The sequence below is a fragment of the Myzus persicae genome, unplaced genomic scaffold (assembly GCF_001856785.1).
Source record: "Myzus persicae strain clone G006 unplaced genomic scaffold, MPER_G0061.0, whole genome shotgun sequence".
Taxonomy (NCBI): Eukaryota; Metazoa; Arthropoda; class Insecta; order Hemiptera; family Aphididae; genus Myzus; species Myzus persicae.
Genome location: NW_019104025.1, coordinates 151,000 through 178,427, shown reverse-complemented (window position 1 = coordinate 178,427; position 27,428 = coordinate 151,000). Strand labels below are relative to the sequence as shown.

At 28.8% G+C, this 27,428-nt stretch overlaps 5 protein-coding genes across 13 annotated transcripts in view; 2 read left to right on the top strand and 3 right to left on the bottom strand.

Moving 5' to 3' along the window:
- Positions 1-1,032: 1,032 nt before the first annotated feature.
- On the bottom strand, positions 1,033-9,368 carry LOC111037744 (eukaryotic translation initiation factor 3 subunit B-like). 6 transcript variants are annotated; one of them, XM_022320482.1, is made up of 8 exons: positions 9,260-9,364; positions 8,928-9,023; positions 8,667-8,850; positions 8,468-8,587; positions 7,802-7,928; positions 6,753-6,939; positions 1,162-1,341; positions 1,033-1,082 (listed from the first exon to the last, which is right to left on the bottom strand). In XM_022320482.1, exons 2-6 carry the CDS (start codon positions 8,989-8,991, stop codon positions 6,892-6,894), a joined length of 543 nt encoding a protein of 180 aa, XP_022176174.1. In that variant the 5' UTR covers positions 8,992-9,023; positions 9,260-9,364; the 3' UTR covers positions 1,033-1,082; positions 1,162-1,341; positions 6,753-6,891. The 6 variants fall into 6 exon arrangements, with proteins under 6 accessions (XP_022176174.1, XP_022176175.1, XP_022176177.1 ...); XM_022320483.1 differs by having other exon boundaries at positions 8,928-9,013; positions 9,260-9,358; XM_022320485.1 differs by lacking the exon at positions 6,753-6,939 and having other exon boundaries at positions 8,928-9,368.
- On the top strand, positions 1,584-5,431 carry LOC111037742 (methionyl-tRNA formyltransferase, mitochondrial). The gene is made up of 5 exons (XM_022320476.1): positions 1,584-1,922; positions 1,995-2,201; positions 2,406-2,528; positions 2,878-3,056; positions 4,941-5,431. Exons 1-5 carry the CDS (start codon positions 1,729-1,731, stop codon positions 5,306-5,308), a joined length of 1,071 nt encoding a protein of 356 aa, XP_022176168.1. The 5' UTR covers positions 1,584-1,728; the 3' UTR covers positions 5,309-5,431.
- A 2,145-nt stretch (positions 9,369-11,513) lies between the features above and the next one.
- Positions 11,514-13,298, bottom strand: LOC111037743. 2 transcript variants are annotated; one of them, XM_022320479.1, is made up of 2 exons: positions 12,929-13,295; positions 11,514-12,848 (listed from the first exon to the last, which is right to left on the bottom strand). In XM_022320479.1, the coding sequence occupies exon 2, from the start codon at positions 11,961-11,963 to the stop codon at positions 11,517-11,519; it is 447 nt and encodes a 148-aa protein (XP_022176171.1). In that variant the 5' UTR covers positions 11,964-12,848; positions 12,929-13,295; the 3' UTR covers positions 11,514-11,516. The 2 variants fall into 2 exon arrangements, with proteins under 2 accessions (XP_022176171.1, XP_022176170.1); XM_022320478.1 differs by having other exon boundaries at positions 11,994-12,848; positions 12,929-13,298.
- A 1,792-nt stretch (positions 13,299-15,090) lies between these two features.
- On the top strand, positions 15,091-17,625 carry LOC111037745. Of its 2 annotated transcripts, XR_002604907.1 has the most exons (4): positions 15,091-15,325; positions 15,489-15,618; positions 16,753-16,867; positions 17,465-17,625. XR_002604907.1 is itself a non-coding variant. In XM_022320486.1 (3 exons), exons 1-3 carry the CDS (start codon positions 15,207-15,209, stop codon positions 16,807-16,809), a joined length of 306 nt encoding a protein of 101 aa, XP_022176178.1. In that variant the 5' UTR covers positions 15,091-15,206; the 3' UTR covers positions 16,810-16,949. The 2 variants fall into 2 exon arrangements, 1 of the variants encoding a protein (XP_022176178.1); XM_022320486.1 differs by lacking the exon at positions 17,465-17,625 and having other exon boundaries at positions 16,753-16,949.
- A 5,031-nt stretch (positions 17,626-22,656) lies between these two features.
- LOC111037747 (glycine receptor subunit beta-type 4-like) overlaps positions 22,657-27,428 on the bottom strand; it is a 145,116-nt gene continuing 140,344 nt past the window's right edge. The window contains exons 8-9 of one of the 2 annotated variants that reach the window (XM_022320487.1): positions 26,871-27,040; positions 22,657-25,580 (exon numbers count right to left, since the gene is read on the bottom strand). In XM_022320487.1, the coding sequence (XP_022176179.1) occupies positions 25,425-25,580; positions 26,871-27,040 (326 nt within the window). In that variant the 3' untranslated portion in view covers positions 22,657-25,424. The remainder of the gene's footprint in view (positions 25,581-26,870; positions 27,041-27,428) is intronic. The other variant, XM_022320488.1, reaches the window with a different exon arrangement.

Sequence of the window (27,428 nt, the reverse complement as noted above, 5' to 3'; positions counted from 1 at the left end):
ATAATTCAGTAAATAAAACTATTGGGGACACCCCTTTTCACGCATTGTTTGGATATTATGCCAATTCCAATGATGGAGCGTTGGCAAGACTAGTTGATAATGATCAAACATGGATCAATAGTGTATCGTTACAATCCAGAATCAGGGATAGCATAATCAAGGAGCATGAGTTGTGGAAAATTAAATATAATGCGAAACATACCAATGTTACTTACTCTGTTGGAGAAATAGTTTACCTTAAGAGACCACCCGAATATACTGGCCAACCGACTAAGTTACAGCCAAAGTACAGGGGACCCTTAATTATTACCCAAACATTACCGGGAGATACATATAGACTACAGGAACTATTGCAACATAGTGGCCATCAGTATCGTACAACCGCGCATGTGTCTGATCTGAAATCATATCATCTACCTATCGATGAGGACGACGATCAAGATGAAGCACTCGAATACCAGGAACAAGAGAATGAACAGGATGAAGAGGGAGAATACCAAACAGAACAACCAGAGGGTGTAATTGTGGAGAATACACTTACTTAACAAGTACAGGCGGTCAAACCATTAAGACCACAAAGATTAGCTAGGAAGCCGACATATTTAGCAGATTATGATCTTAAATGAATTTATTATTATAATTTATTATTTATTTACTATAATTTATTATTATTTGTCTTTTTATATATATATATGTGTTAAATGTCCATTATTATGATGGAAGTTAATCTAGTTTCACCTGTTATAAATGAGGTCATTTAAATGCCAGGATGACCGAATGTTATCATTTATTATCATTATTATTATTATTATTATTATTATGTAGTAACAAAATAAAAAAAATATATTATCAGTAGTCTCGCGACCGACACCTCGGGCACATCTCGAGCGTGTTTGTGTTTGTTTTAATAAAGTTTAATTATATGTAAATAAGAATGCTTGTGTTCGTTAATTGTTAGTACGTTAGTGAATTAGATTTGAGTGTTAACAGGTAGGTACATAATGTGCATAATAGATTTCATTGTTTTAAAAGTAATAATAATTATTATTCATCCTTTGACGATTTTGAATTCTTAATTATATCTGAAAAATAAATATTTTTTTTAAAAACCCTTGTAAGATATGAATAGGCAACAGAGTATGCAGGAATATGGTTACCTACCTTATCATAATTGATAAGTGCTAAACTTCTGTTTTTACCGTACTTTAAAAAACTGTCCCGATTCGTACGATTCTGTGTAGTATAATTCTAATACATACCAATCCTTTGTAAACGGTTTTTGAGAAAATAATTTCCTGACAAACATATTCAATGGTATTATTGTTCCAAAAAAAAAACATTCTGAAAAAAATAATTCCATTAAATAAAATTCTTGTTGAATAGTGTTCATGAAAAATATGGTTCATAGAAATATCGTTCTGATATTAATTTTCCTGAAAAATACTTTCCCGTTTTTTACGGCCCTCCTAAATATACAAGTAACACTCTTCTTTAATGGTAGATCTATAAAAGTTATCATTCATACCGTGCCCTTATCATTATTTTATCTGTTATCATTTATCAACATTTTTTGACTTTAAATGATAATAAACAATAATGTGTAACTTGAGTATCCGACCGGCGACTAGTATTCGGGAAATAATATGAAAATATAATGCATATTATAAATATTATTTCATATAATATTGCTAATTTTTTTACAGTTTTCATGTTTTTGGTTTTAGCAAAATGAACTGTTTATTGAAGTTAAGTGGTTACAGATTTCACAAAAGCTTGTTTACAGTGTTAGGAAAATCATCATTCACACATTCAGCCATTTCATTGAAAAATAAATGCGGTTCAAAAGGCCCTCCTTGGCGAGTTATGTTCTTTGGCAATGATGATTTTTCGGTCAAAAGTCTTCAGATGCTCACATCAAAAATGTAATCATATTCGTGTAGTGTACGTGGTGAAATTAAATTATTGTATTTAATGGTCCACATGAATTTTTATAGGAGAACACAGACCATAATTTCCAAGGTAGATGTTGTCACAACTTCTACAGGCAATGGCATCAATGTCAACAATTTTGCAAAAGAAGAAAAATTAGAAATATACGATTGGCCTGTTGACACAACACTCTTAGACGGAAAATATGATATTGGAGTAGTAGTGTCGTTCGGACGATTGATACCGGAAAAAATTATAAAATGTTTTCCACAGTAAGAATACAACATAATTTCTAAACACAGTACTTAATATTATTATATTTATTTATAATTATGCATTTTTTTGACTAGGGAGAATTAAGTTTTCATTATATAAAACTATGTGCTGCAAATTCATATCATAGTCACAATATTTGTATCTATTTAATTCAATTTTATCACTGTATTTTAACGATTAATGTATTAATTTGGTTTCAGAGGAATGATTAATGTACATGCTAGTCTTTTACCCCGATGGCGAGGAGCAGCACCTATAATATATACTATACTTAATGGCGATTTAACATCTGGAGTAACAATAATGAAAATTCATCCTCGTAGGTAAATTTACTAATTTTTACACAGTATCCCATAATATTATTTGTTTACTAGCATTATGTAGTATATTCCAAAAGTCAATTTAAATGAATTTTTTTTAACAATCATTAAAAAAAAATGTATGTTATATTAATTCGGGATTTTCTTAGATTACTGTTGAAAAAACCCACGTTTAAATTGTTTGATAAATTGAAACGTCAGAGCTACTCGTGGTAATACAAGACTTTTGAAGCAAACTGTATATTATATCATAATATTATGATATATAATAAATATTTGCCAGGAGTATTTGTAAATACATAGCTACTTTGTTTATTTATTATTTGTTGAGAATATTCGATTTATTTCCTAGGTTTGATGTTGGTGAAATTGTAAGACAACATAGTTGTTCAGTTGGCAAAGATGAAACAGCTGATGAACTAAAGAAAAAACTATCAGATATGGGTGGACGTTTGTTAATTGATTCATTTAAAGAATTAACAAAGAATTTAAGGCACGCAGTACCACAATCTGAAAATGGGATAACTTATGGTAAAATATAATAGATATTTCTACAGTATATAAGACTTCAAATTTTAATTCTAATGCTAGAAACAAAGAAGTATTTTCTATAGTATTTGACATGGTTATCTACACAGGTTGGCGTATACCGTGTTATCGTTGGTCTATACAGCAACCATGGTGAACTAATAGAGTTAGCAGAGCCAGGCGGTGTGTGGCTGTATATCTGTTAATGTATGCGCTATTGCATAATAACACGAAAAATTGATTTTTAACAAACAGTAGTATAATTGCACATTCTCAATTTGTAACCGAGTGGATACAGTTAGCCTTGTATGCATGAATACTATTGTTGATATCAAACAATAAACTCAATTTAATAGGTAATCCATTTGATTTTAAGCTTATGTTGTTAGTAGGTATCACAGGATAGGGGAAACAAATAACTATTTTTCTCACAATTGTATTAAATTAATACTTTAATTTTGTGTTCAGAATTTATATTATGCTGTGAATGCAAAATATAAAATAAATATAGGTATTTATAAACTCCTTTGTGAAATCAAGTATTCATAAATTTAGAAGAATAACACACTTTAATATTTAATAAGTATGGTTTTAAAAATTAAAATTTTTAGTATTTATAGTATTAAAAATGAATAGTATGTATAAATGTATTTGAATAGGTAGATACTATAATTTTTATTATATTACAATTAACTGGAAAAGTTAATAATTTACTTTTCATTTGTGATAAAAAATGTTAACTTTAAAAAGTTTTACTTTCAAGTCCAGCCCACCCAAGGAGGTATATCACTACGACTACCTCAAGCGCAAGAACATTATAAAATTCATCCTTGACCAATACACACTAGTGCTACTACTTTTTAAATTTTAACAAACTATAATAATAGAAGTAGTATTTATGTCATGAAAGTTTTTTCTTAATCAAGTGATCAGACATACTCTTTGTGACCTAGAAAAAAAACAATAAATAATTATTAATGAGATTTATTGAAGACTTGAAAATCCATCTCATGTTTATTACAGAATTTATCCTAAAATTTTGTTTACATTAAATTATACTCAATAGACATATTTTAAGTAGTTTAAAATTAAGACATTAAAATTGTTTATTTTTTAAACAACTAGCCAAACAAAGAAATATTATACAATGAAAGTCTTAACAGTTATAAATATGTAAATGTATCTATATTTTAAATTATTAAGAAACTTTTGAAAACTTCTTGTAAAAAAAAATTATCTTGAATTGTCTTGTAAAAAGAACTGACAAACTACATTTTCAGATTATAATTTGTTTTATCATACATTTTATAATACTTTGATCTACACGACTACTGTCTACTTATAAACTTGAGCTTTGTAACACATTCGCCCCATAGATCTAATTTATATACAGGCAGCATACCAGTGTACGCCAACCTATGAAAATAACCATGGTATTATGAAATAGTTTTATTCCTTAAAAAAAAATATTTTTTTATTTGTTTAAATATCATGGTCTAATTTAAGATGAGCATAAAAAAATTAAAGCATTATTGAAAATCAGTAACATGCAATTATTAAAACATTTAAGATATATTTTTTAAAGTATTCTAAAATAAGATTGTTAAAATCCATCATAAGTTTATGATTCAACATTTTAAGTCTTATCATTAACTAAGATCATTGTAAAAATGTTACTATACACTGTTTCAAAAGAGAATATACCAGATTTACACAAGAAAACCGGTTTTGCCCGTGGCCGCCTGGTATGTTCTCTTTTGAAATAGGGTATAGCTTAAATGATTTTTAAATAAACATGCAAATAATATAATAGTTTTACATAAATATACCTATATTTTAAAGTTTTAAAATAAATGTTTAATAATTGATTTTAAATTAATCTTAAAGCACCAAAAGTGGACAAAACTCTATCCATTATTGATTGGAATGTTACGGATTCTAAGTCAGTTTATAACAAATATCGAGCATTATCTGGCTTGTGGCCATTAATAACCACTTGGCATGGGACATCTGTAAAATTATTAAAAGTATGCAATTATCAGATGTCAAATTCAGAAACTCAGTTACAACCAGGAGGTTTAGTATATGATAAGCAAAGAAAAAAATTATTTGTTAAATGTGGTGGAAAAGGAGGTTACGTGTCTATTGAAAAACTTAAAATTCCTGGACATAAAACAATGTCGGGTAAAGATTTTTTCAATGGTTTTGTTTATATGAAACCAAATAGAGAGAGAAAATTTGATAGTACTCAATAATTTGATTGAATAATATGTAAACTTACAATTAACAAATCCTGTGTACTGGCAAATAGTTATTGAGATTCTTTTATTGTAAAATGTATAATGTATATGTAAAATATATGTAAAATTGTTACCAAGTATTGAGTTATATATTGTTATTAATAGTTTAATTATTGAACTTCATTGTTTTTAAATTAAATAATATAATGTGGGTTGTACATTGAATTATCATGGAATTGTTCATTACTTTAAATTGTGGTATAATAAAAAAATGTAATATATACCTCAAAACTCAGTTAGGGATGGTAGTTTAAAAGTTTTATTTTTCTAGGTCTTCGCAACAAGTGACTTCATCTTTTTCGTTTATATATGTGATTAAATTTATAAAAAATTGTAGAAGATTGCATGAAAAAAATATATTTTTAACAGGTAACAATTTCTAAATTTCTTAATGTTTATAATAATTATTTTATGCTACAACAATTTTTACTCCACATGACAAATAACAATTTATTTTGATTTTAACTGTTGAATTTTTTTATTTGCATTGACTTATATTTCAATTTGAAAATAATCTGTTATGTGGAAATTACAATGCTTAGATAATATGATAAATGGTGTCACTTTAGCTTGATTGAATTGTATTTTTTTTATAAGTACATTTTAAATGTTTAGGATTTGATTAACATTAATTTTTATTCTAAAGGTTATGTTTATTTTTAAGACATATTTATACATAAACATTGTTTTATTTAAATGGATGTCTAAATTTACAACATAGAAGAAAGCTAATTTTATTTAACTTATGTATATTATCTGTCATCATTGGTAAAATGATTTTAATGTAAGTTCAAGTGTCAAGTGATGAATCAGTAAGCTTAGTGCTTACCTATTTCGTATAACTATTATTGGTTAGTATTAGTATTTGTACACATCAAACGGAAAATAACTTAAAATTATAGCTCTAAGCACCATACCCAAATTCAATTCTTCAATGATCAACTTGGACTAGAATCTTAGGTATTTAATTTTTTTAAGATAGACTTATTTCAATTACTAATGATGGGTTAAATGTTTATTGATTGTTCATGCAACCCAGCACAAGAACCAAATTATTTTATAAGAATTATGGCTAAAGCATAATTACTACATTAAAAAAAATCGTATAATATAATAGCACACTTCATTCATTTGTTCAAAATATTTTAATATATAAATAGATATTGAAAATAATGTAATATAATATAGTGTTGATAAATTGTACTCCGCCCATTAGTCCTGAAAATTCATTAGTTGGGTACAATAACTAGTTAGTTATAATGACTCATAAAAATACAACTTGGAAAAAATAAATAATATATACCCACATATTAGTTAGTTGGTAAATAACAATCAACCATATTAAATATTTAATGTGGTCCAACAAAAGTATTATTACAAAAAAATAAAATAAACTCACTTTTTGTAGCCAGAAAGTAATAAGAAAGAATGACTTTTGTCTAGTTGGAAATTATTAGCTTATGTAACAGCACCCAAGGTTCTTTCATATTTTTTATACTCAATGAATATGTGGGTAACTAATACAATTCTTCATACGTCTAGGAATCATTTTTTTTGGCCATGGCCAATTGGGCTTCTGCCATCATCTAAAAAATGTCAAGACAATGGAACAAACAAAATGACCCGAAAAATGGAAAATGTACAAGTAATACAAATTATGAGATTTGGGAAAGTTAGAGTGCTCGGCTAAACATTAGACATCAGAACCATATAGAATAGACTACTAGAGTCTAAATAAGGTGATCAAACTTGTACATAGGTAATAAACATTCTGAAATACATCGTAAACGTCTTTCTTTATCAGAATGCGCATTAGTTTACCCTCAGACTGTTTTGACGCACAATTTTCCTATGTTAGATAGAAAGACACGGAACTATTTAACCTTAATAAATTAATAAGTAAAAAATTTTACATCATATTTTAATTATGACACTATCATCTTAAGCATGTATTAATAAAAATCTTTACAAATACATTTTAAAATATAGTCAGCAAAATTGTTGGTTATGTTGGTTAATTAAACAAAATTAACTTTATTAATTTACATTTATAATGCAATATTTGATAATTAGGTAAATACCTAGAAACACTTAAAAATGTCTAATTAAATTAAATTATTGATATAAAATATACAAGTATATATTATGTAATATTTTAATTAGGTCTAGGTACATACATTGCCATGAATTTAAATACTGCATAAGTACATCATATTATTATTTTATGAACTACCTAATAATAAATAATGAAATCATTTAGATATCAATTTCACAAACTTTGATCATAAATAACGAGTTAGACGTACAACAAAAGTACACTACATATATATGCATTATATATTGGTAAGTCAGTTTTATATTTTGATGTATGTACCCAATTAAAAATAATAGAAATTATCACTTTTAGAAAAAAAATGATCCAACAATAAATTGTAGGTAGGTACTTACTTTACGTTTTTCTAATTCTGGTATATGTGGAACGTTATTCATCCAATCTTGAATACGATTGTATAAATACTTGTCTACATGATATTGTACATTATGGCCTGGTATTGGCTGTAGCAGGGTTGCTATTCTATAATGTGGTAAAAAGTTTAAAAATGTAATCGATAGGTAAAAGATTTAATATATTATGATAAACCATTTAAATACATGTAACATGTTAGTTTACTTTTTTAGGAATTAAAAAAGTATATTTGGTTTTAATTTAGTCAGTCCGTCATCTCCAATAATAACAAGTTAAACAAATGAACAATAATATTTTCTTATAAAACTATCATCGTGTAGTGCAAATAAAATACAAACAAGTATTAAATAATAATTTAATTTAATATCTAATTAACAAAAAAATTTCATGAAATCTTATCTGAAAAATAATTTGAGGCACTTCTTTTATCAAGATAGTTATTTACCATTTAAAATTGATTAATTAATAATAATACATCAACATTTTAAACTTGAAAATTGGAAAAATATAGTCATAAGACAATTAACAGTTTAACTAGGCAAATTTTTCAAAAAATTAACTAAAAAGGAATGCACCCACACCTACTTATTTTAAAAATAAAATTAATAATATCATATGAAAAGAAACACATGATTAATTCAACTTACCTTTTACAGTTGGAAACCAATTGTACTAAAAAAGGATATTTGCTATCTAATTGGGAATCGTTAGCACCCTTAACAGCTTTCAATGTGCTTTCGGGGTCTTCATATTCAATGAATAAAAAACTAGTAAAAAAAATCAATGGATATTTCAAAATGTAGGTACGTTCACATTCAGAGTGGAATGTTCAAAGTAAGCACTCACCCTTTAGTGTGACCATTCTCAGATTTTGGATAGTAATCTCTGAGGATTTTACCGTACTGCGTAAATATTTTGGTGACATCTACTCGGAGTTGGTTGAAGGCTATGGGCGTGACTTTAGGAATACCGTAAACTTTAATAACGGTGGACACTTCAAGTTTCTTCTGCAGTACGAGATTGAGCAACACTAGAAAATGTCGACGTGTCGACGTCACACGGTCACAAATGAGTGGAACCTTAAGATCCGATTATTCACTGTTTTACCTTCGTCGATTTTGTCGTCAACGATAAATTCGTTGGCGTCGGTATCGCCGCCGGCCATCGCCATGACGAATAGGCCGTCTGCCTATCTGGAATCAACTAAACAAAATCAATACGACGGAACAAAAATAACGAGCAGAAAACGCAAAAGTATAGAGCAGGTGGTAATAGAACTATACGAGATTTGGGAAAGTCATCTTGGTTGTTAAATATTAGAGGCAATTAGAACTACGGTTGACCAGTAACTACAAAAGTTTGGAACTCAGGAATCAGCTTCTATATTTTTTATAAACTATAATTTACCATAGGTAGTCCAAAATAATATAGTACAGTACCTAGGTAATGATCAAAGCGTTACAATTTAGTTGTCTGCGTACACTCCGACACTCCGTGTAAACCGTGTGGTTAACCTGTTACTATAATATATTAATATACCAAATAGTTGAAAATATGCAACTACACTATAATATAATATTTATATTATCCTCTATAGACACCGTGCAGCCGCTGGAAAACAGCGCACCGTAGTGGTGAATGCACGCAACTTTTGTATGATAATTAAATAATTTACCATGGTTATTTATATTAATTATTATTAAAAACTTATATTTATTTTTGTTGTTTTTCATAATCACTAGTCACTGTCACTATGAAATATATCAATGGGTGATTATAAGTGGTTTATAAATTATTGGACTATTTAATATTTATATTTTATTAATTCAGTTTGTTAAGTTTGTTTGTAATTGTATCTACTGTTTACTGTTATACTGTTATACACATAGTACCTACTTACCTGAAAATATTATATTACACACTACACACATAGGTACTATAATAGATTTGAAATTTCTACTACATAATGATTCAACCAGATATCATCTTTAACTGTGGCTTTAGAACCATTACATATAACTGTGAATTTAAAAATAATAAAGGCGTTAAGTTGTTCGAAAGTGGTCATGTGCACACAGTATCTGAAGTACAGCAGCCAAATGGATATGGTACCATCAACGGTTATGTTATTAGGCAGACATCAGTCACTCTGCCACCTTATAAAGTTACATTTGAAGTAGGTACAAAAATCAAATGTAAAAAAGTAACTAGTCTAATTCTTAAATTGTATTTATAAATAGATCCCTTTAGGAATGTAACTCATTGTTTTTGCGAATGTCCTGCTGGAGCTGGGAATAAGTGTAAGCACATTGCTGCACTTTTTTATTATATAAATAATGAAGAGAGTAATTCAAAAACAAATGTAGAACAAGAATGGGGAAAACCTTCAAAATCAGGTGAAGCCAAGTACAAAAAAGGCAGAACCATCGAATATCTATATCCTAAAAAGAAACAAAATTATTCTAAATCTGAATGTAATACAACTAACAGAACTATTAGTCATAAGGCACTTGTGAATGAATGTAAAATATTAGAAATTCCTTGTATTCTCAGTAAAATGATTGAAAAAGAAATACAAAGTGAGGCTGATATTGAGTGTCAGAGATGTTTATTAGATTTGTTAAACGAGGTGGAAAAGTCAGTAGACATTGATTTTTTAAACTTTATTCTCACCAAACAAAATGCATATGATATTGCCTTACCACCAATGATAGGTTCTTACTTTCCATTAAATTTAAATGAAAATAAATTTTATATGAATAATATTGTAGTTGATTTAAAACAAATTATAAACATATTTAACGAGACTAAAATGCAGTCTGAGAGTAGCAAATGGAAAGAAGTTCGAAAGAATAGAATCTCAGCTAGTGTTAAAGCGCATAAGATAAAAACTTGCAAAAATTTATCGGTTGAAAATCAAGAAAGGTTAGCTGAGACTTTACTAACAGAAAAAGAATTGGGTTATCAGGGAAAAATTAATGTGTCTTATGGTAACAAGTATGAAAGTGAAGCAATCATGTTTTATAGCAAAATGTTTAATAATATAATTATTCTGAAGTGTGGAGTAATTGTTCATTCACAAAGACCATGGCTTTGTGCAAGTCCTGATGGTCTTGTTATTGAAAACAAAGTTCCTATAAAAATTTTAGAAGTTAAATGTCCAATATCATGCCAAAATAAACCTATATTTGATCTAAAACAAAAAAAATGTAATTTGCCTTACTTAGAATATAAGAATAATAAATTTTTTTTAAAAACAACACATCAATATTATACTCAGTGCCAAATTTTAATGTATTGCACTGGTATAAGTCATTGTGATTTATTGGTGTACAATAAGATAGACCCACTAGTGATTACAATTGAGAAGAATATTTTATTTTTACAAACCATTTTAAAAAGACTGGAATATTTTTATTTTCATTTTTTCTTACCAAGATGTTTGCTTGAATAAAGATTTTATTAAGTTGTTCGTTGATTTATAAAACCTATTTTACCTGTTGAACATTTAATATTAAATAAATAAGATACACTTGTTGTTGTGTTACATAGTTATTAATATTAATAATAATATTTTACATTGTAATAGTTTTAAAGAATTTGTTAATTATATTAACATTTATAATACACAATATATACACAATTATATTATTAATTATATTATAATTATATGATTTAAAAATAAATGTTACATTGTTAATCTTTAATTATAGGGTTTTGTAAATTAATTAACACACAACATATATGCATAATATCATCTACATGGGGTAACAAATCTATAGTTATTTTATTTAAAATTCCCAAAGTTTTTAATTTGGCAAAAACTCTTTCAATGTGGATTCTCACACTAGCAATATTGTATGTTTCAACTACTTCATTTTCACTAAATCTCCCATTATGAAGAAAAGGAGGCATTATTAAAATACTGTTTTTATTTTCACAAGAGACCTTAATACCTGGAAAACCTTTATCTGCCAAAACTTCATCACCTTTTTCAAGTTTTGATAAAAAACCACAGTCATTGGTGATAAATGTGTCACTTGCTCTACCCCCATAACATTTTGATAAAAATGAAATTAAACCACTAGGAGTAATTGCTACTAGAGTTTTTACTGTGTAAGCACTTTTATATCTTGAATACATGTTAACTCTTTGCTCAACTGTACTTGGTTGCTCAGTTTTTATCTCTGTGCAATCAATAATACAGCGGCAGTTAGGATAATTTTGCTTAAATGCTCTTGGTAAAGTATCTAAAATTGATTTTTTGTTGGGCCAAAAGATAAAATGTTTTGTTTTGCTAACTAAAGAATTTAGAACCGAATAAAATATTCTTGACACAGTCGTACGATTAATATTAAATAAAATAATACTCCAATGGCTGAATATGATATACCCAATTTAATTTTGATGAGAAAAATCATTAATCTATTTTCTTTACTCACAGCACTATAACAAGAATCAGAGATAAATGAAAGTAGCAAGTTAAAAACTTTAAATGTAGTACTGGTTAAGTCTTTTAATTGTGACTCGTTAGTTATAGAATGATATCCTAAAAAAGAATTCATGTTTAAACAAGATACATCTGGACCACAAGCAATGTCTTTAGTATTAGAAATTTTAGAAATATTATTTGATAATGGGATATTTGCTTGAGTTCCAACATCATTATTCAATTTATTAAATTCGCATTCAAATTTAAATGGATTTGCATTGTTAAAATCAAACATAACTTGAATTCCCACATTAGAGACACAATTCGAGCTTTCACACTGAAGTGGTTCTATGATTTCTACTTCTGAAGACTTGACATCATTTATCATCATTTTTAACTTTTTGTCTTGACGGTTTGATGTTCGTATATACCTATCACTCAGCTGTTTAATATTAACTTGTTTCTTTTTGTACACTTCAGGAAACAATGATGGTATGTATGAAGGGCTATTTGAGTCATTTGAGCGTTTATTACCAACAAAATGTTCACTGCAGATAACAGAATGAGGCCTAGGATACCACAATTGACCATTATTGCTAAAAGCAGATTTACAGAGTTCAATTTTAATACATTATCCACAAACAAATTAAATATATTATGCTTTTATTTAGCTTACTCTAAACGTTTAACTGCATAAATCCATTGCTTCTTTAATTCACTCTGGTAAGGCTTGTTTGGAAAATTATAAAACTTAACATTTGTAGTGTTTTTATAAGTATTACTACAGTTAACAACACAGCAGATTTTACTCATTTTAAACAATAAATAGGAAATAAATAAAAATGTATGGAAAAATAGAAATACAGTCAATAAATACAAATAATTAAAAATTGGTATTTACTATTTAAAAATGTTTTAATTATTAATGATAATTAATAATATAGGTAAGTACCATAATGTCCATAATGGCATAATGTAATATCCGTATCAATGATCATACAAAAACTGCATGCGTACACTACCGGGAGCGCTAGTGTATATCTGCACGGTGTCTATTGTGGATTGTTTTCCGTGGGTATTAGTAATTATAGGTAATATATCATTAACGAATAACAATATAACTGAATTTGGTAAATAACTAGACAATTCTGAATACGAACTACACGTCTTCAAGACTTCGAGGTAATAAAACCACAGATTATGAAAGATAATAACAAATAACAATATTAATGAGTATTATTCACTATTATTATGCTGGACCAATAATTGTAAGATAATTATACCACCGTCATTGAACATATGTCATATTGGCAGTTCACACCGTTTTACACTACCTGTAAAGGTAGGTACGTCGGTTTTCGGAAGGCATTGATTTATTACACGGTTCGACTAATCATAGATGGGTAAAATTATTATTAATAAAATAGTTCAACCATTGTGTATATTAATTAAAAACATAATAACTTATAGTAATGGGCAGAGGCGTACTATTTAAAATGCAGTTTTCCCGTTTGCCCTCCCTCCACTATAGCCATTATATATATAAAAAAAAAAAACTATATAATTCGTTATATAACTCAGTGGCTTCATTAAGTTTTTAATAAGTTATAGTTTTGACGAGCCTATAAATGTAATTTAACCAAAAAATAAAACAGATCGCTTCGCTCGCAAGCTAATTCCAAGCACTTACATATTAATAATATAGGTATCTCTGCAATTCTTATCTAACATAACTTTATGCGTGTCTGAGGTAAAAATAGCATACCTAATTGTATGGTAAAAAGAACGTGGAGGAACTACATTATTATGGTACCTCAGTGGCATTGATTCATATTTTTCTAGAGGAGCCGAACAAATTAAATAACAGTATGAAACACAACTGCTAATAAGCAACTGATTTATCGACAATTTTTAAATAGGTACCTTCTATTGAAAATTTGAAAAAGGTTTTTTCGGGATCAAGAATACATTTGAGAGCGATCGTTTTGCTTTTAGAATTATTTCTACATAGTAGGTATTAGTTATCAGCGTTTATATTACCATACTTGAACTAAAAAACTATTAATAGGTATTAATAATTATCATCGTGACAATAGTTTTCTAGAGTTAAGTACTAAAATAATATGATTTCTCCTCAAAATTAAAACAAAATTATAGTTAATTCACCAACAACCGGCATAACATGTCTCACACATCACCCATGTTATTTCTTATCACAATTCATTTAAAATCTAAATTTTATCATCGGCCATTCGGTCCACTAATTTCCCTCCTCTCCTCTGTTCTAGATGCATTTATCGCCAAAGGTACCATTTCTCCAAAGTCTATTAATATTAAATATTTCCAGTTTCCACATTTGTATTATAATCAGCTCTATAATATTCCCTCATTAGTTCAATCTTCATTTATAATTATAATCTTTCATAATATTAATAAGAAATAACACCATTGTCTGTTCATTATAATATGGTACCTAATTATTATATAGTTTAGTATTATGTTTAGGTATGCCTATTCTAAATGCTCATAATATTAAACAACAATATAACTATAATTATAATTATTATTTAGCCATGATTATACTTACTATGAACACTTATCATTTTATTATTAAGGAAGTGTAATATCTTAAATAGGGTCTCATTATTATAATATATTATAATCATCATTATTATTATTATTTATTACTATAAATAATATTTATTATATCCCTATTTTGTATGCATATTCAATGAATTGATGAGCTATAATAACTTTTGTTAGTTATAATAATAGGTACCTACCTAATCAACATTTAATATTTTAATCTAAAACTTATGTAGTTAGGTACTAGGCAGGCCAGTCATAATCATTAATATTAAATTCATCTTGTAAGGCTACCAAGTACGGATGACGGATGTACGTCTAATTGATTTTTCAATTTAATTTAATATTAAGTTCGTGCAAACCACAAAATGTTTTGTTGCGGAGTATGTAAGGCTGCATTTACTGGGATATACCAAGAATCTGTATTCACAACTCCATGCGGCCATTTGTTTCATGCAGAATGCCTTAGAATGTGTTTCAACAAGCAGTAGGCACATAATATAATATTTTTTATTTATCTCCAGCATCCCATAATATACCTTATAGTATTATTTAATTATTTTTGTTTAACTTTTTTACACCAAATTGTTTATTACATATAAATTATAATAAATAAGTACTAAACTTTAACTTAATGACATTGTTTCAAGGTTTTTGAACCAAGATGATGAACTTAATTGCCCGTTTTGTACAATACGCGTTGACACAACCAAAATGATTAAGTTACATTTCCAAATAGATGCGAATTGGAAAGATACCGCTGCTGCTTTAAAAAAACAGGTACTCACATACAATATTTAAATACCATATTATTAATTATACATTATTAATCGATATTGCATTTATAAAAAGAAGCTATACTTACCTATTTAAGTAGGTTGGTACCTTTGCTTTGATTTGATTTTGTACAATAGACTTAAAGTGGGAAAAATTCTAGGGGACTAAATATGTCTCCATATAGTTTTATAGATTTAAGCTTTCTATATGACCATAATATGGTAGTATAATATAAAACTATATTATAGAGTTTTATGTAGGTATAATATCTAATGTATATGTAATGTTTAAACAGTGATTGTGTAAGCATACTCATTCCACTCATAACCCTGAATAATTTTCAAATTTGTAGTTTATTTCATGTAAAATTTAATTTACAAAAAATTCTATATTTTTAAAGCTCACGCTTTTTAACTACCATCAGAGGTAGGAGGACGAGTCCCCTTCTTTAACTCCTGAAATTTATATGAAAGATAATGTTGCTGGCGTTCATTTGTAAATTTTTTATTTTTGTTAAGATTTTACATAATATTAATTCATTGGAAATGTATTAATTAACAATAAGTTAAGATGACATAGTCAGTAAAACTTTATTTAATAAAAAAAAAAAATTAATTCATTGGAATTTTTTCATGACTATGGAATGATAGTTAATAATATTGTAATTTATAACATAAAAATAATCTGGTATTCCAGTTACCTGTATGTTACACAATTCTAAGAGTTAAACTTCTTATTTTAAAGGGTTCAGAATAGGACATATTGATAAATCTTTAAAATAAATATAAGCAAAATAATTTCTAAGATGGACAAACATGAGTGTATTATGTGAATACTTATTTTAACTTAAGAAAGTACATAATATACTAAAACTTAAATTTAGAATAGTTGATGAATGTGAATAATTGAAACGTATAAAATATATGGATCAGAACTTTGAACACGACTCGGTGTTTGGAAACTCACATTTAGAGTCTTCTAATTAAAACACCCACAGTAGTCTAAATTTAAGTGTTGATTAATTGGCAAATAAAAAAAAATATGACTGAAACAATGATAATTGATAGTAATATACATTAGTTAGGTATTTAATGAAATATTTTGTAAAATTAGTGCAATATTAATTGTTTTTATTAGGCTAATACAAGCATCATTAATTTGGATGAATCATTTATTAACAACTCAATAAAATGATAGAAAATTGTATAGATTTGAACAATTCAAGCTTTAATATCGATCTGGAAAATCAGCAGTAAGTTTAATGCACAAATTATCGGTATTTAATGTAAACTACTATTTCTACACTTAACGAGGATACAAATTTAATTTAATTATATACATTGTCTTAGATGTATATTATCTTAAACCTATTACTTGTACCATTTTCTGAAATAATATTTTGATTAATATCTTATAATGAACTCAATTTTGAAAAATTATCACTTAAGCCGGCTAGTTTAATGTAGTTAAGATCAACTTGTAAATAACAATATGTTACCAACATTTTATAACTTACCAATTAATTTATTAAACGGAACACAACACCAGACAATACTGCCTCTTTAGTGTTTTCTAATTTAAACACCCATAGTAGGTAATCTAATTTACTAATAACTTATTATAAATTATAAAGTATTATAAGTATTTAAAGAAATATATATTTGTGCATTATGACACTCAAATCAAAATATTTACTAATTTTATTTCAGTTAAATGTTAGTTAATAGGCAAATAAAAATAATATAACTAAAACATAAGATAAAATAGTGATAGTAATATACATTGGTAAGTACTTTATTAAATATTTTGTAAAATTGCCATTTGGTACAATGTTTATTGTTTTTATTAGGCCATTCAAGCATCACGAATTTGGATGAATCGTTTATGAAAAATTCTATAATGTATTTAACCTAGTTATATTTATGAAGGTATTGATAGGATATTAATTAAAAGAAATTTGCAACAATTATGTCATATTGCCATGTTATTTTTATATTTTATTTTCATGATAAGTCGTACAAAATATTGTTACCTATTATTTATTATTTATTTTAATTTATTACATTATTTAACAAAAATATTATTTTAATCCCTTTTATTGTATATTTTATATGAAACATTTATTTACATTTTATTTGTCTTACCTATAAAATTATTTGAGTACCAAGAATTATTGTCCCTAAAAATTATATACCATTCATTATTTTTTGTTTTATTTAGGTACCTATGTTTATTTATTTTTTATTCATTACAACACAGGCTAAGGTTCAAATAGGATTATATAACATAATATGTCATAACTCATAACATAATTTTAATTTTTGAAGGATTAATTAAATTACATTCATAATAATAAAAACGTGCATTATTATATGGGTATTTAAAATACTGAAAAATAGTTTTCAGTGTTTTTTTAACTGTGTACAAAATTCTTAACTGCATATTGTGTGATTACTGATTATATTGTACTCTAATATTGTGCTTTATTTTTGATAATATTTCAAATAATATATTGTATAGACTTTTTTCAAACAAATTCTTTGTTTTATTAATATGGTGACTGATGAAGAAAAAAAAACAAAGAAAGTTGTACTGTAAATAATATTCTTGAATGTTTTTGCTTATACATTGCTTCACACATGCTTCTATAATATCATAACATATTGAACATGTTGGTATTAACTTTAATTGTTTGAATTTCCTTTTTCTAAATCGTTTTTAATTGACAAAAGTTATTACTAACGCCGGCAGAAGGGGCAGCTGCCCAGGCTTTTCATGGCATTTGATGATTATTAAGCCTATAATTTTATATTTCGAATTAAAAATACAAGTCCCGTCTACAGTGGCGGCTTGTGGGTTTTTAATATAGTAATTGGAATCCCTATAATAAACGAGTGAGAGTAAATATAAATTATAATGCCGACGTCCAAACGATTTTGATGCTTTAAAAAAAAAAAAAAATTTCTTGGTCCCATGAAAAAAACATGTCCCGGGCCCCACAAAACCTCGCGCCGGCGCTGATTATTAAAGCCTTGAGTAGGTACTTATTTTTTTCGAACAGCTTTGAATATTGTTTGCCTATTGCTATTATTGCAGGTAATAGGTAAATATTGTTTTGCAATCAATGTCAAATGCCTGATAATATGACAATTTTTATGGTTAGTCTAGAATTCCGAGGTCGGTGTATAACTAAAAAATGACCACGTATAATAATTATGCAGTATACCGTGCACCTATTACTATACTACCGCTGCACTTCTCAAGTATTGATATAATTATTGTAGTATATCGCGGTTTGTGTGGTGAAGAGGAGTGCTCACGGGGGGGATGAGGGTATCATACTACCATATCCCCTCTTTGACTTATAAATTGTCATATAAAATAAATGAAAAAGCAATGAATATAATATAGGTGTATATAACGTGGTCGAGGGTATGGTCAAAAATTCAAATCCCCCTTTTCAAAATAGTTGAACACGCCACTGCTGGACTATGGTGTAAAAATAGTTTTCCGGAACTATAATTTCGAAAATTTCGATAAATTGAGAGAAGAAATTATTACCGCCCCCTGTATCGCATTATAATATACGGTATTATCAGTTATTCCGGGCACGTACTACGCATTACATTGTATACCTGCGTCCACCCGCACCCCCTGATACTCTATCTCGGCCGCCCTTCTTCGCATCGCTACGTTCTCTCTGTACATTTTTCCGCCGCTGTTCACTACGTATAATGTATATATTGCTGATAACATAGCTAATATACAGGCTTATTATTTTAACTGCTGCAGCGAACACTCACGTCATTTGAACATGGAATTATTCTATTTTTTTTTTTTTGTAATCATCCAGTATTCACCTAGGGAACATGGCCATACAATTCTAACTGCTACTAATTTTATGATTTTTAAATAGCACCTTATTTCTCTATTTTTGTAAATGTAAAATACATCTTGCCCGAAACAGAATACGAGTCTTTCATCAACGTTTAGATGTACACACGCCGAACGTTGAACGAATAGTTTCTTATTATTCGCAGTATTATAAGCATTTAAAATTTTAAACAGTCAAAAAAGATAATATCGTGTCGACGGTTATGGAGTGGGCGCTATTCTAAACACTAAATGTTATATATATATATATTTATGTGTTTAAATAATAAAACAATATTAAGTAGGTTTATGTGCTTGATGTGTATACAATTACACTTCGAAATAGTTATTTTTGTACACTAGTACTTACGTTAAAATCCAAAACGCATATGATATGATATATTATATTCATATAATATGAGACGGTGGTGTGTAGCAAAATTGACTAATATGAAATTTGATGATAACATTAATTCTATAGAATAGCTATAGGTATGGGTAGCTACCAAAAGAAGAAATCAAAAACTTAACATTTTAAAGTGGGTAAATCGCTGATGTGAAGTAGGCAGCACATGTGTGTCACACCGCGTACGATTCTGATATTTCTGCATCAATCAATATCAATTATAGGTATTTGCTAAAGAAACTGTAGTATGAGAATTGAGCGAGTGGCGAGTGTGGAGAAATTCAAAATTTGTGTTAATAATGTGGAGTAAACATATATTTTGTTTAGGATCTAGTAAAGAGAACAACATGAAATGGTTTCCACTGAAAAGTATCTTTATAATAATATTTACAACGCATATTTATTATATATATATATATAAAGGTAATATTGATATAATATAATAAATTCAATAATAATATTTAGCCAATAAAATAGATTTTTAATTTAACACATATTAATATAGAATAACATAAAATAATTAGATAATACTTTATAATATAATATATATTTTTAAACCGTTTAGACGCACAATGTCATAAATAACTAACTACGGTATTAAATTTAGCACATAATAAATTAGATGGCAGGTAGCCATTCGTACCATTCAAATATTATAATTATTTTTTAAAATAGGGCATATTACTAAGATCTCGATTATTTTACACTGAAATCACATACTTTAAACATGACGAATCCCGAACGTGATATACCCTCCACTGTGCATACAAAGCGATTTTTTTCTAACGGAATACGATCTTATTTGAGTGGGTAGTTTGTTTTTGAGATTTTGGACAAATCTAATTTTGTATTGGTATTTCGTTTATACGTTACGCATCAACTAAACATCTTAAAAATCACTTGTATATAGTGTTGTAATAAAGTACGGCGATGTTTCGAACAAATAATTAAAAAAAAACAACCTTTGCAAAATACAACGAGTTGATTACGTCAAAAAAAAATCACTCTGTATAATCACATATTAAATGTAAGTAGTTTCAAAGTTATTATTACACGTACAATATTTGTTATAAGATTCACGAACATTTTGGATTGGAACGGTTTTTGGACTGCTTCCGGCCGACACGACGCGTATGCGGATCGTTTAATCGTTTATAACAAGTGTTGTCGATCCTATATCATAATTCATAGGCATTGAAAAATAATAAATATATTATGTTCCTCGTTCAGACGTTTTTGCAATTGCCCACCACCGACAGAGGCGACAACTGTCAATATTTTTTAGTGTGGCATTGCTCGTCATATCTGTCCATCACGAGAGTTCAACCTTTTATGACCTAACCAGACTCGGTTGTGTGATGAAGGAACACATCGATGGTGGTAGGTACACTATAAGACTGTACACAACTCAGATGCTGTCTCTATATATACTGGCAAAACGCACCACTATTAGTGGATTATAATGATTCATAACATCATATTATTGATTTTGGTATTATACTCTCCGCGCGTTCGTGTTACGTAGCCGGATTCCGTCCATCGCAAGAGTAGGTTATAATCGTATTTTATTGAAACAAAATAATGTAGAGAGAGATTATGATGTGTTATTAATAAAGTTATCTTGGACCACATGATAAAATATATGTATTATGTTATAATAATATAGGTATGCTTATAAATAAAAATATTTTTAAAAACGATTAAACTCTTATTCACATTTATAGATAATCATTTTTACACATACAAAACAACGGTTTTAAAGTTTAAACTCTTTCCCCCCTCCCCCATCGCTATAAATATTTAACTGCTAGATTGTTGAGTATAGTTCTAAATGTAGTGTTCGTGTATTTAAATTTGGAGCGGTTTGATTTGTTAGTAAAAACCATAGTCCATAACTTGTCATTTACAGACCACGGATTGAGTTAAACGTCATAATATTAATATGAACTAACACTATACCCTCAATAGGTAAAAGTATTGAAAAATAATGAACCACTGAGAGAATGTAGGTATAAGGTATAACGGATGGATTGTGACGAAAAATTGGTAAATAACGATAACGATTATTTTTAATATGTACAGGTTTATCGATTATCCTAATTTTTATTATTAAACATGTTCAGGCGAGTCGTATTAAAAATTAACTAAAAAATACTTAAACGGTTAGAAAAATAACGACAGCCACTGAAATTTAAAAATCATGGACTGGATAAGTGCCATGTTCGAAAGAAGAACATTTGAAATAACTAATTAAATATGTAATACATTATAATTAAAGTACGGATGTTAAAGGCATTTATTTTTTTTCATCTACTAATTCATATAACGTAATAAATGTACATAATTTTATTTTGCTTTTTTGTGGTGATTTTAGACTTTATAGATTTTGTTATTTTTATTTTTTAATACCTTTTTAGAGCTTTCATCAAATTTAGTTTATTTAAAAAAAAACATCAAATAATTTTTGTTTTTCAATTTTTTTTATTAAATTGATATCGAACTTTATCAGTTGATGTAGAACATAGTTTTTCCAAACCCAAACAAATTTTGGTGTCTGATTGTTGACAGCGAATTTTGTTCGAAAACTTAAAAAAACTTTTATAGTCCAATTCAACTCAGAGGATAATAGGATATGTAAATTATTTTAATAAGTACCTATTATAATTTGATGTATTTTTATAAACTATCGAAAATAGTTTATTCAATTTACAGATTAATTATTGGAAAAAATAATATCAACATTAATTAGTGTAAACATGATATTAATAATAAAAAAATGTTAAAAACAGATAGTTATGTTTTTAAATGATTTTCTAGAGCCTTATTTTAAATGCTTTTTCAATAGCTATTGAATGATTAAAAATCCGTACTGTAATTATAATACATATTATATTATATTAAATACATGATATAATGTCGTTTAATCAATACCTACCTATAAGTATGATGGGGGTGGCTAGTCCTTAGAAAATAATTTTTATTTAAAGATTCCCAACAAAAAAACCGTATTAAATATGTGTTATCGGGTAACTTAGTATAGTGTATTATTATTTATAAATAAGTGTATTTTTATTTACAGTGAAACGTATTAATGATGGATGCGAAATGTTAAAAATGTAATTTATTATAACCATAGTTTGTATTAAAACTTTTCCTTTTGGTTCAAAAGTGACCGGATGTAATAGAATTTATGTAGGAGGACGGACGATACATGAGATGAATTTTTATATTAAATTGCGCAAATTAAAACGCGTAGCGAATGAACGACAAGGATTGAAGGGGACTATAGTTTTTCGGACTGAGTTATTATTATTAGACGAATACATAAAGATACAAACCGCGGTGATCTCGAATTACCGTCAACATAATCTCATTATTATTGCGATGTAATCGTATTCGGCTTGTATAGTAATTTTGTACACGCGCATATATACAGAGCGATCCGTTTACCACCACTTCACAGTCATTTTTCCGGTAAATTTCTGTGTTTTTAAATAATTTTTTTTTCGTCAAGAAGACTTCAAAATGTGTGAGCAAAAGCATATTTTCAAAAACATAAACGTTCACCGAAGAAACCATTGTGAGGCCATAAAAGTATCACCTCGGTACCCACAGAGGCGCCTACCAACAACTGTCTCGTACTGCACGGGAATTAAAATAAGAGAAAAATAACAAAAACGGACGAGAATATATTATATGGTACGTATATGCGTTTAAGCAGTATAATGCAGGGGATAGTCCGCGGATTACGTTTTCTCGGTGTATAGCATACATTATATACAGAGTGATTAATCACTCAAGCTCACCACCGGTTTTTTTCCTTTAATGATGCATTTATTCAAATTATAATTTTGGGAATTTTTAAGCGCCACCTAAGTTTTAAATACTTATATTTTAGACCACAATTTACGGTAAATGTTGTTGAGTTGATGATTATTTTTAAAATGTTTAAATAAAAATCTAAATTTAAATTCAAACCAGTAGTTTTTGAGTTATTACAATTAAGGACGATTACTGATAACAGTATCCAATAATGGTTTTACATCAAATTTAAAAAGTACAATTTATAAAAATAATAAGGAAACAAAACTCAATAATTATTTCTTTTGAATTATAAAATTAAAAACTAAATTAAACTATAATGTTATATTTGATGTTGTTTTTTACATAACGTACATAGAAGTATATATACATACATACAATACAATTTTTAAAAAAAGTTGAAAAAAATACTTAATTCTATTTAACGAATTCCTCCAAAATTACGATATTTTTTTTGCTGCTTATTTGACTTCGTTATATGGAAGTTTTACTGCATATTATATAATTTTATAATTTAAATGTATCACTTATACAGTTATAACAAATTTTATAAAATGTTAATTAGTTTCATTTAAATATTTATAATTTATAATAAAAATCGTTACTACCACTACCCATATATTATATTCCGAACTTATCATGTACCTATCTATACTATCCTCTACACATACAACAATAGTCAAATAATTCAATTTTCTTTACTACTACCAAGTTAATAGTTTGGAGATTTTCGGTTATATGTGATAATATAATAATTAATAAATATGATACTTCAACATTTTGAAAAATAACCATCTGCTCAACATTTTAAAGCGAAAAAGGTTAGTTCACGTTTGAAATTAACAATTCTGCGACTCTCCCCGAAATCTAAAGTACGAATTTGAAAATATTGTTTTTATAACAATTTTACTACACCCACTAGAAAACGTCAATAATTATAATTTGAATAAAATATCTACTGTTAGAGGTCGGTGAACCGCTCTGTATATAATTGTGTAGCCGGCTGTTTGTACGAGTATATCATTATGACGTATAATACTATTATAATGTATAATATCTGTGCGCGGGCGCGAAAACCGCGGGGTAGGTCGTGTGGGTCGTGGCGGTGCTGTGCGCCGGAGGGGTGGTTTACGGTGAACGTCCGTTGTCTTTGTCGAGACGGGAAAAAAACAGAATTCAAACATAATATTACGGAAAAACAAAAACCAACGTTGGTCGTACTACGGTCCGGGCCAGATGCCGACGTATTGTTTTCTTGACGACATAACGCGGCTTCTTCTATAATATCATTCCGTCGTCGCCGCCGCCGCTGACGTGACGATGTCGCGTCGCATATAGAGTAGAAAATATCCGTCGGATATCACACCCCGTAGCAGGATATTATATCGACATGTCGCCACTTGTAAGTAGGTACCCGCCTGCAGCAGCTGTTGCAACGTGCGTACTCGCCGTCGTTTGTATTTATTTTTCGCTAAGATTTCGCGGGGAAATAAACCCACGCGCGTAGAGAGCCGCGACGATAATACATTTTTATATTACGATTGTTATTATTATTACTATTGCGCTGGTGTAACGGAGTCATTATTATGTGGAGAGTGAGAATATTATGGTATAGTATGTAGGCGCGAGTGTTATTCGCTGGTCGTGGATTTTGTCCCTTAGGCGTTGCTGTAGTGGCGGCGGCGGAGGCGGTGTGTGTGTTTTTTTTTTAGTTTTGCAAATAATACGGCCAATACAGCGCGTTGAACGCTATGAACGCGACCGGAAACAGCAGTCTGGAGTATTCGTCGATCTTTCTCGCCAGCACCGTGTTGGTCTCCGCGGACGTCGAATAGGCGCACTCTTGTTGTAAGATTTTCTTGACCTGCCCAACAGAACACACACACAGCGAGTATTAGACACACGGGTAACATTATATTATACGCAGGTGTTGTTTGTGGCTGTTAAAATCGTAGGGTTAACCTATGGGCAGTCACGGGGGTGGACGAGAAACGATGCTGTACAGAGAAAAGTTGGGGGCGACGTCTGTTATAGAAGTGGTTCCCGGGCCCCTACCCCACATGCCGAATTGGTTCCCGTTTAAAAGTAGTATTTTATTTAGACGAGCTGAATCGGTTCTCGTCTCAAATGGGTAGTAAACATTTTAATTTTTGGGCAATTTTTTTCCCATATCAAATCATATAAAAAAATTACCAACGTCCATCATAATATTTGTTTATATTATGGAGACCGACGTTGAACGCAGTATTTAAAAATGTAATTACACTAGTACACTACATTTGCAGTAGTAATAGGTACAGGAAAAATTATCCAAAAACAAGGAAAAAGAACTTATATTCGGAAAAGTGTATGACTGACTACATTAATGGCCAATGGGAAACTTGCACGATTAGAATATTTGAAGAAAGTTTGCTTCAAATTTGCCGGGTAAGGTTAACTTATCAGTTCGACAATTTAAAATTTAAAATAATTATATGTTATTTATATCTATAACTGATGACTGGTTGACTTCCATTTCGACGATAGCTATTTAAGTATAATACCTTCTTTTAAGTTGACAGTACTAAGCCTGTAAAATTGGGAAAGAAAATGTGCTTAGTTAAAAAACGAGACCCGACTCAACCAGTAGTGGGATCATCATACATTTAAACGGAATCAATTCAACTAAATTGGAATCAATTCGGCTATTCCCTGGTCGAAGGTACCCCGCACTCGAAATGTAAAGAGCTCGGGTATTTAAAAAAATAAAATTAAACCCCATAATATCATTTTGAATTTCGTACAGTTAAGTACGTTTTTTATTTTGAGACAGAATTGACACATTTCGATGCAAAAGTTCAATTTTTTCATTATATTACTATGCCTAGTAGGTACTCCTATATACTACTAATATTATAGGTACCTACATATAAATACAAAAACCGGCAATATATGATTTATTTACCAAGGAATTTACCGTCAGAAATAAAAGTGCGTAAAGAAAAATCTATATGTGTTATCCACGAACGAGATTTATATTAATATAATATTGTGGTATGAATCGCGAAATGCACTGCCCCGCAGATCACACCGACCGTTTTAATAATGCATTGATATAAATATATGTAATACAACGTGTTTGATCAACAACTGTTTGTTGAACAACTGTCATTACCACGCTGACAGGTATGACCGGCGACGAGGGTAGATTTTCGTCGTACGGTTTTGTGCCCGAGGTGCCACCGTTCACCGGTTCCGTTAATATGTTTCTCAATATGTCTGGCCTCAGTTTTCTCCACATATAGTTGACCACCGTGAATTCTAGCAAAGCGCAAAACACGAACGCTGCAAACATAAAAGCCGTATAATAGCAACGATATAAGTTCTGGGGATGAGGTTATAACTCAAGTAGGTGTAAAACGCATCTGTAAATGTCTGCGACTCACAACTCATAAGTGCACATCAGTTGGTAAATGACAAATGTAAGCTCATTCAGTTCACGTTCAGCTTTGTTGGTTTACTAATATTGTTGCATATTCAGCATTTATATAATATAAGAAACGTAGTGTTTAACCATTAATAATAATAAGTATCATATTACGATCGGTGGGGATTGTCCATCGGTCAGTAGCCAGCACATAATTTCATTATACGACATTACGATTTATATGTTTGACAATAAAAGACTATAATTTACGTTTGCGTTATTATTCACATTAATGATACACAACAA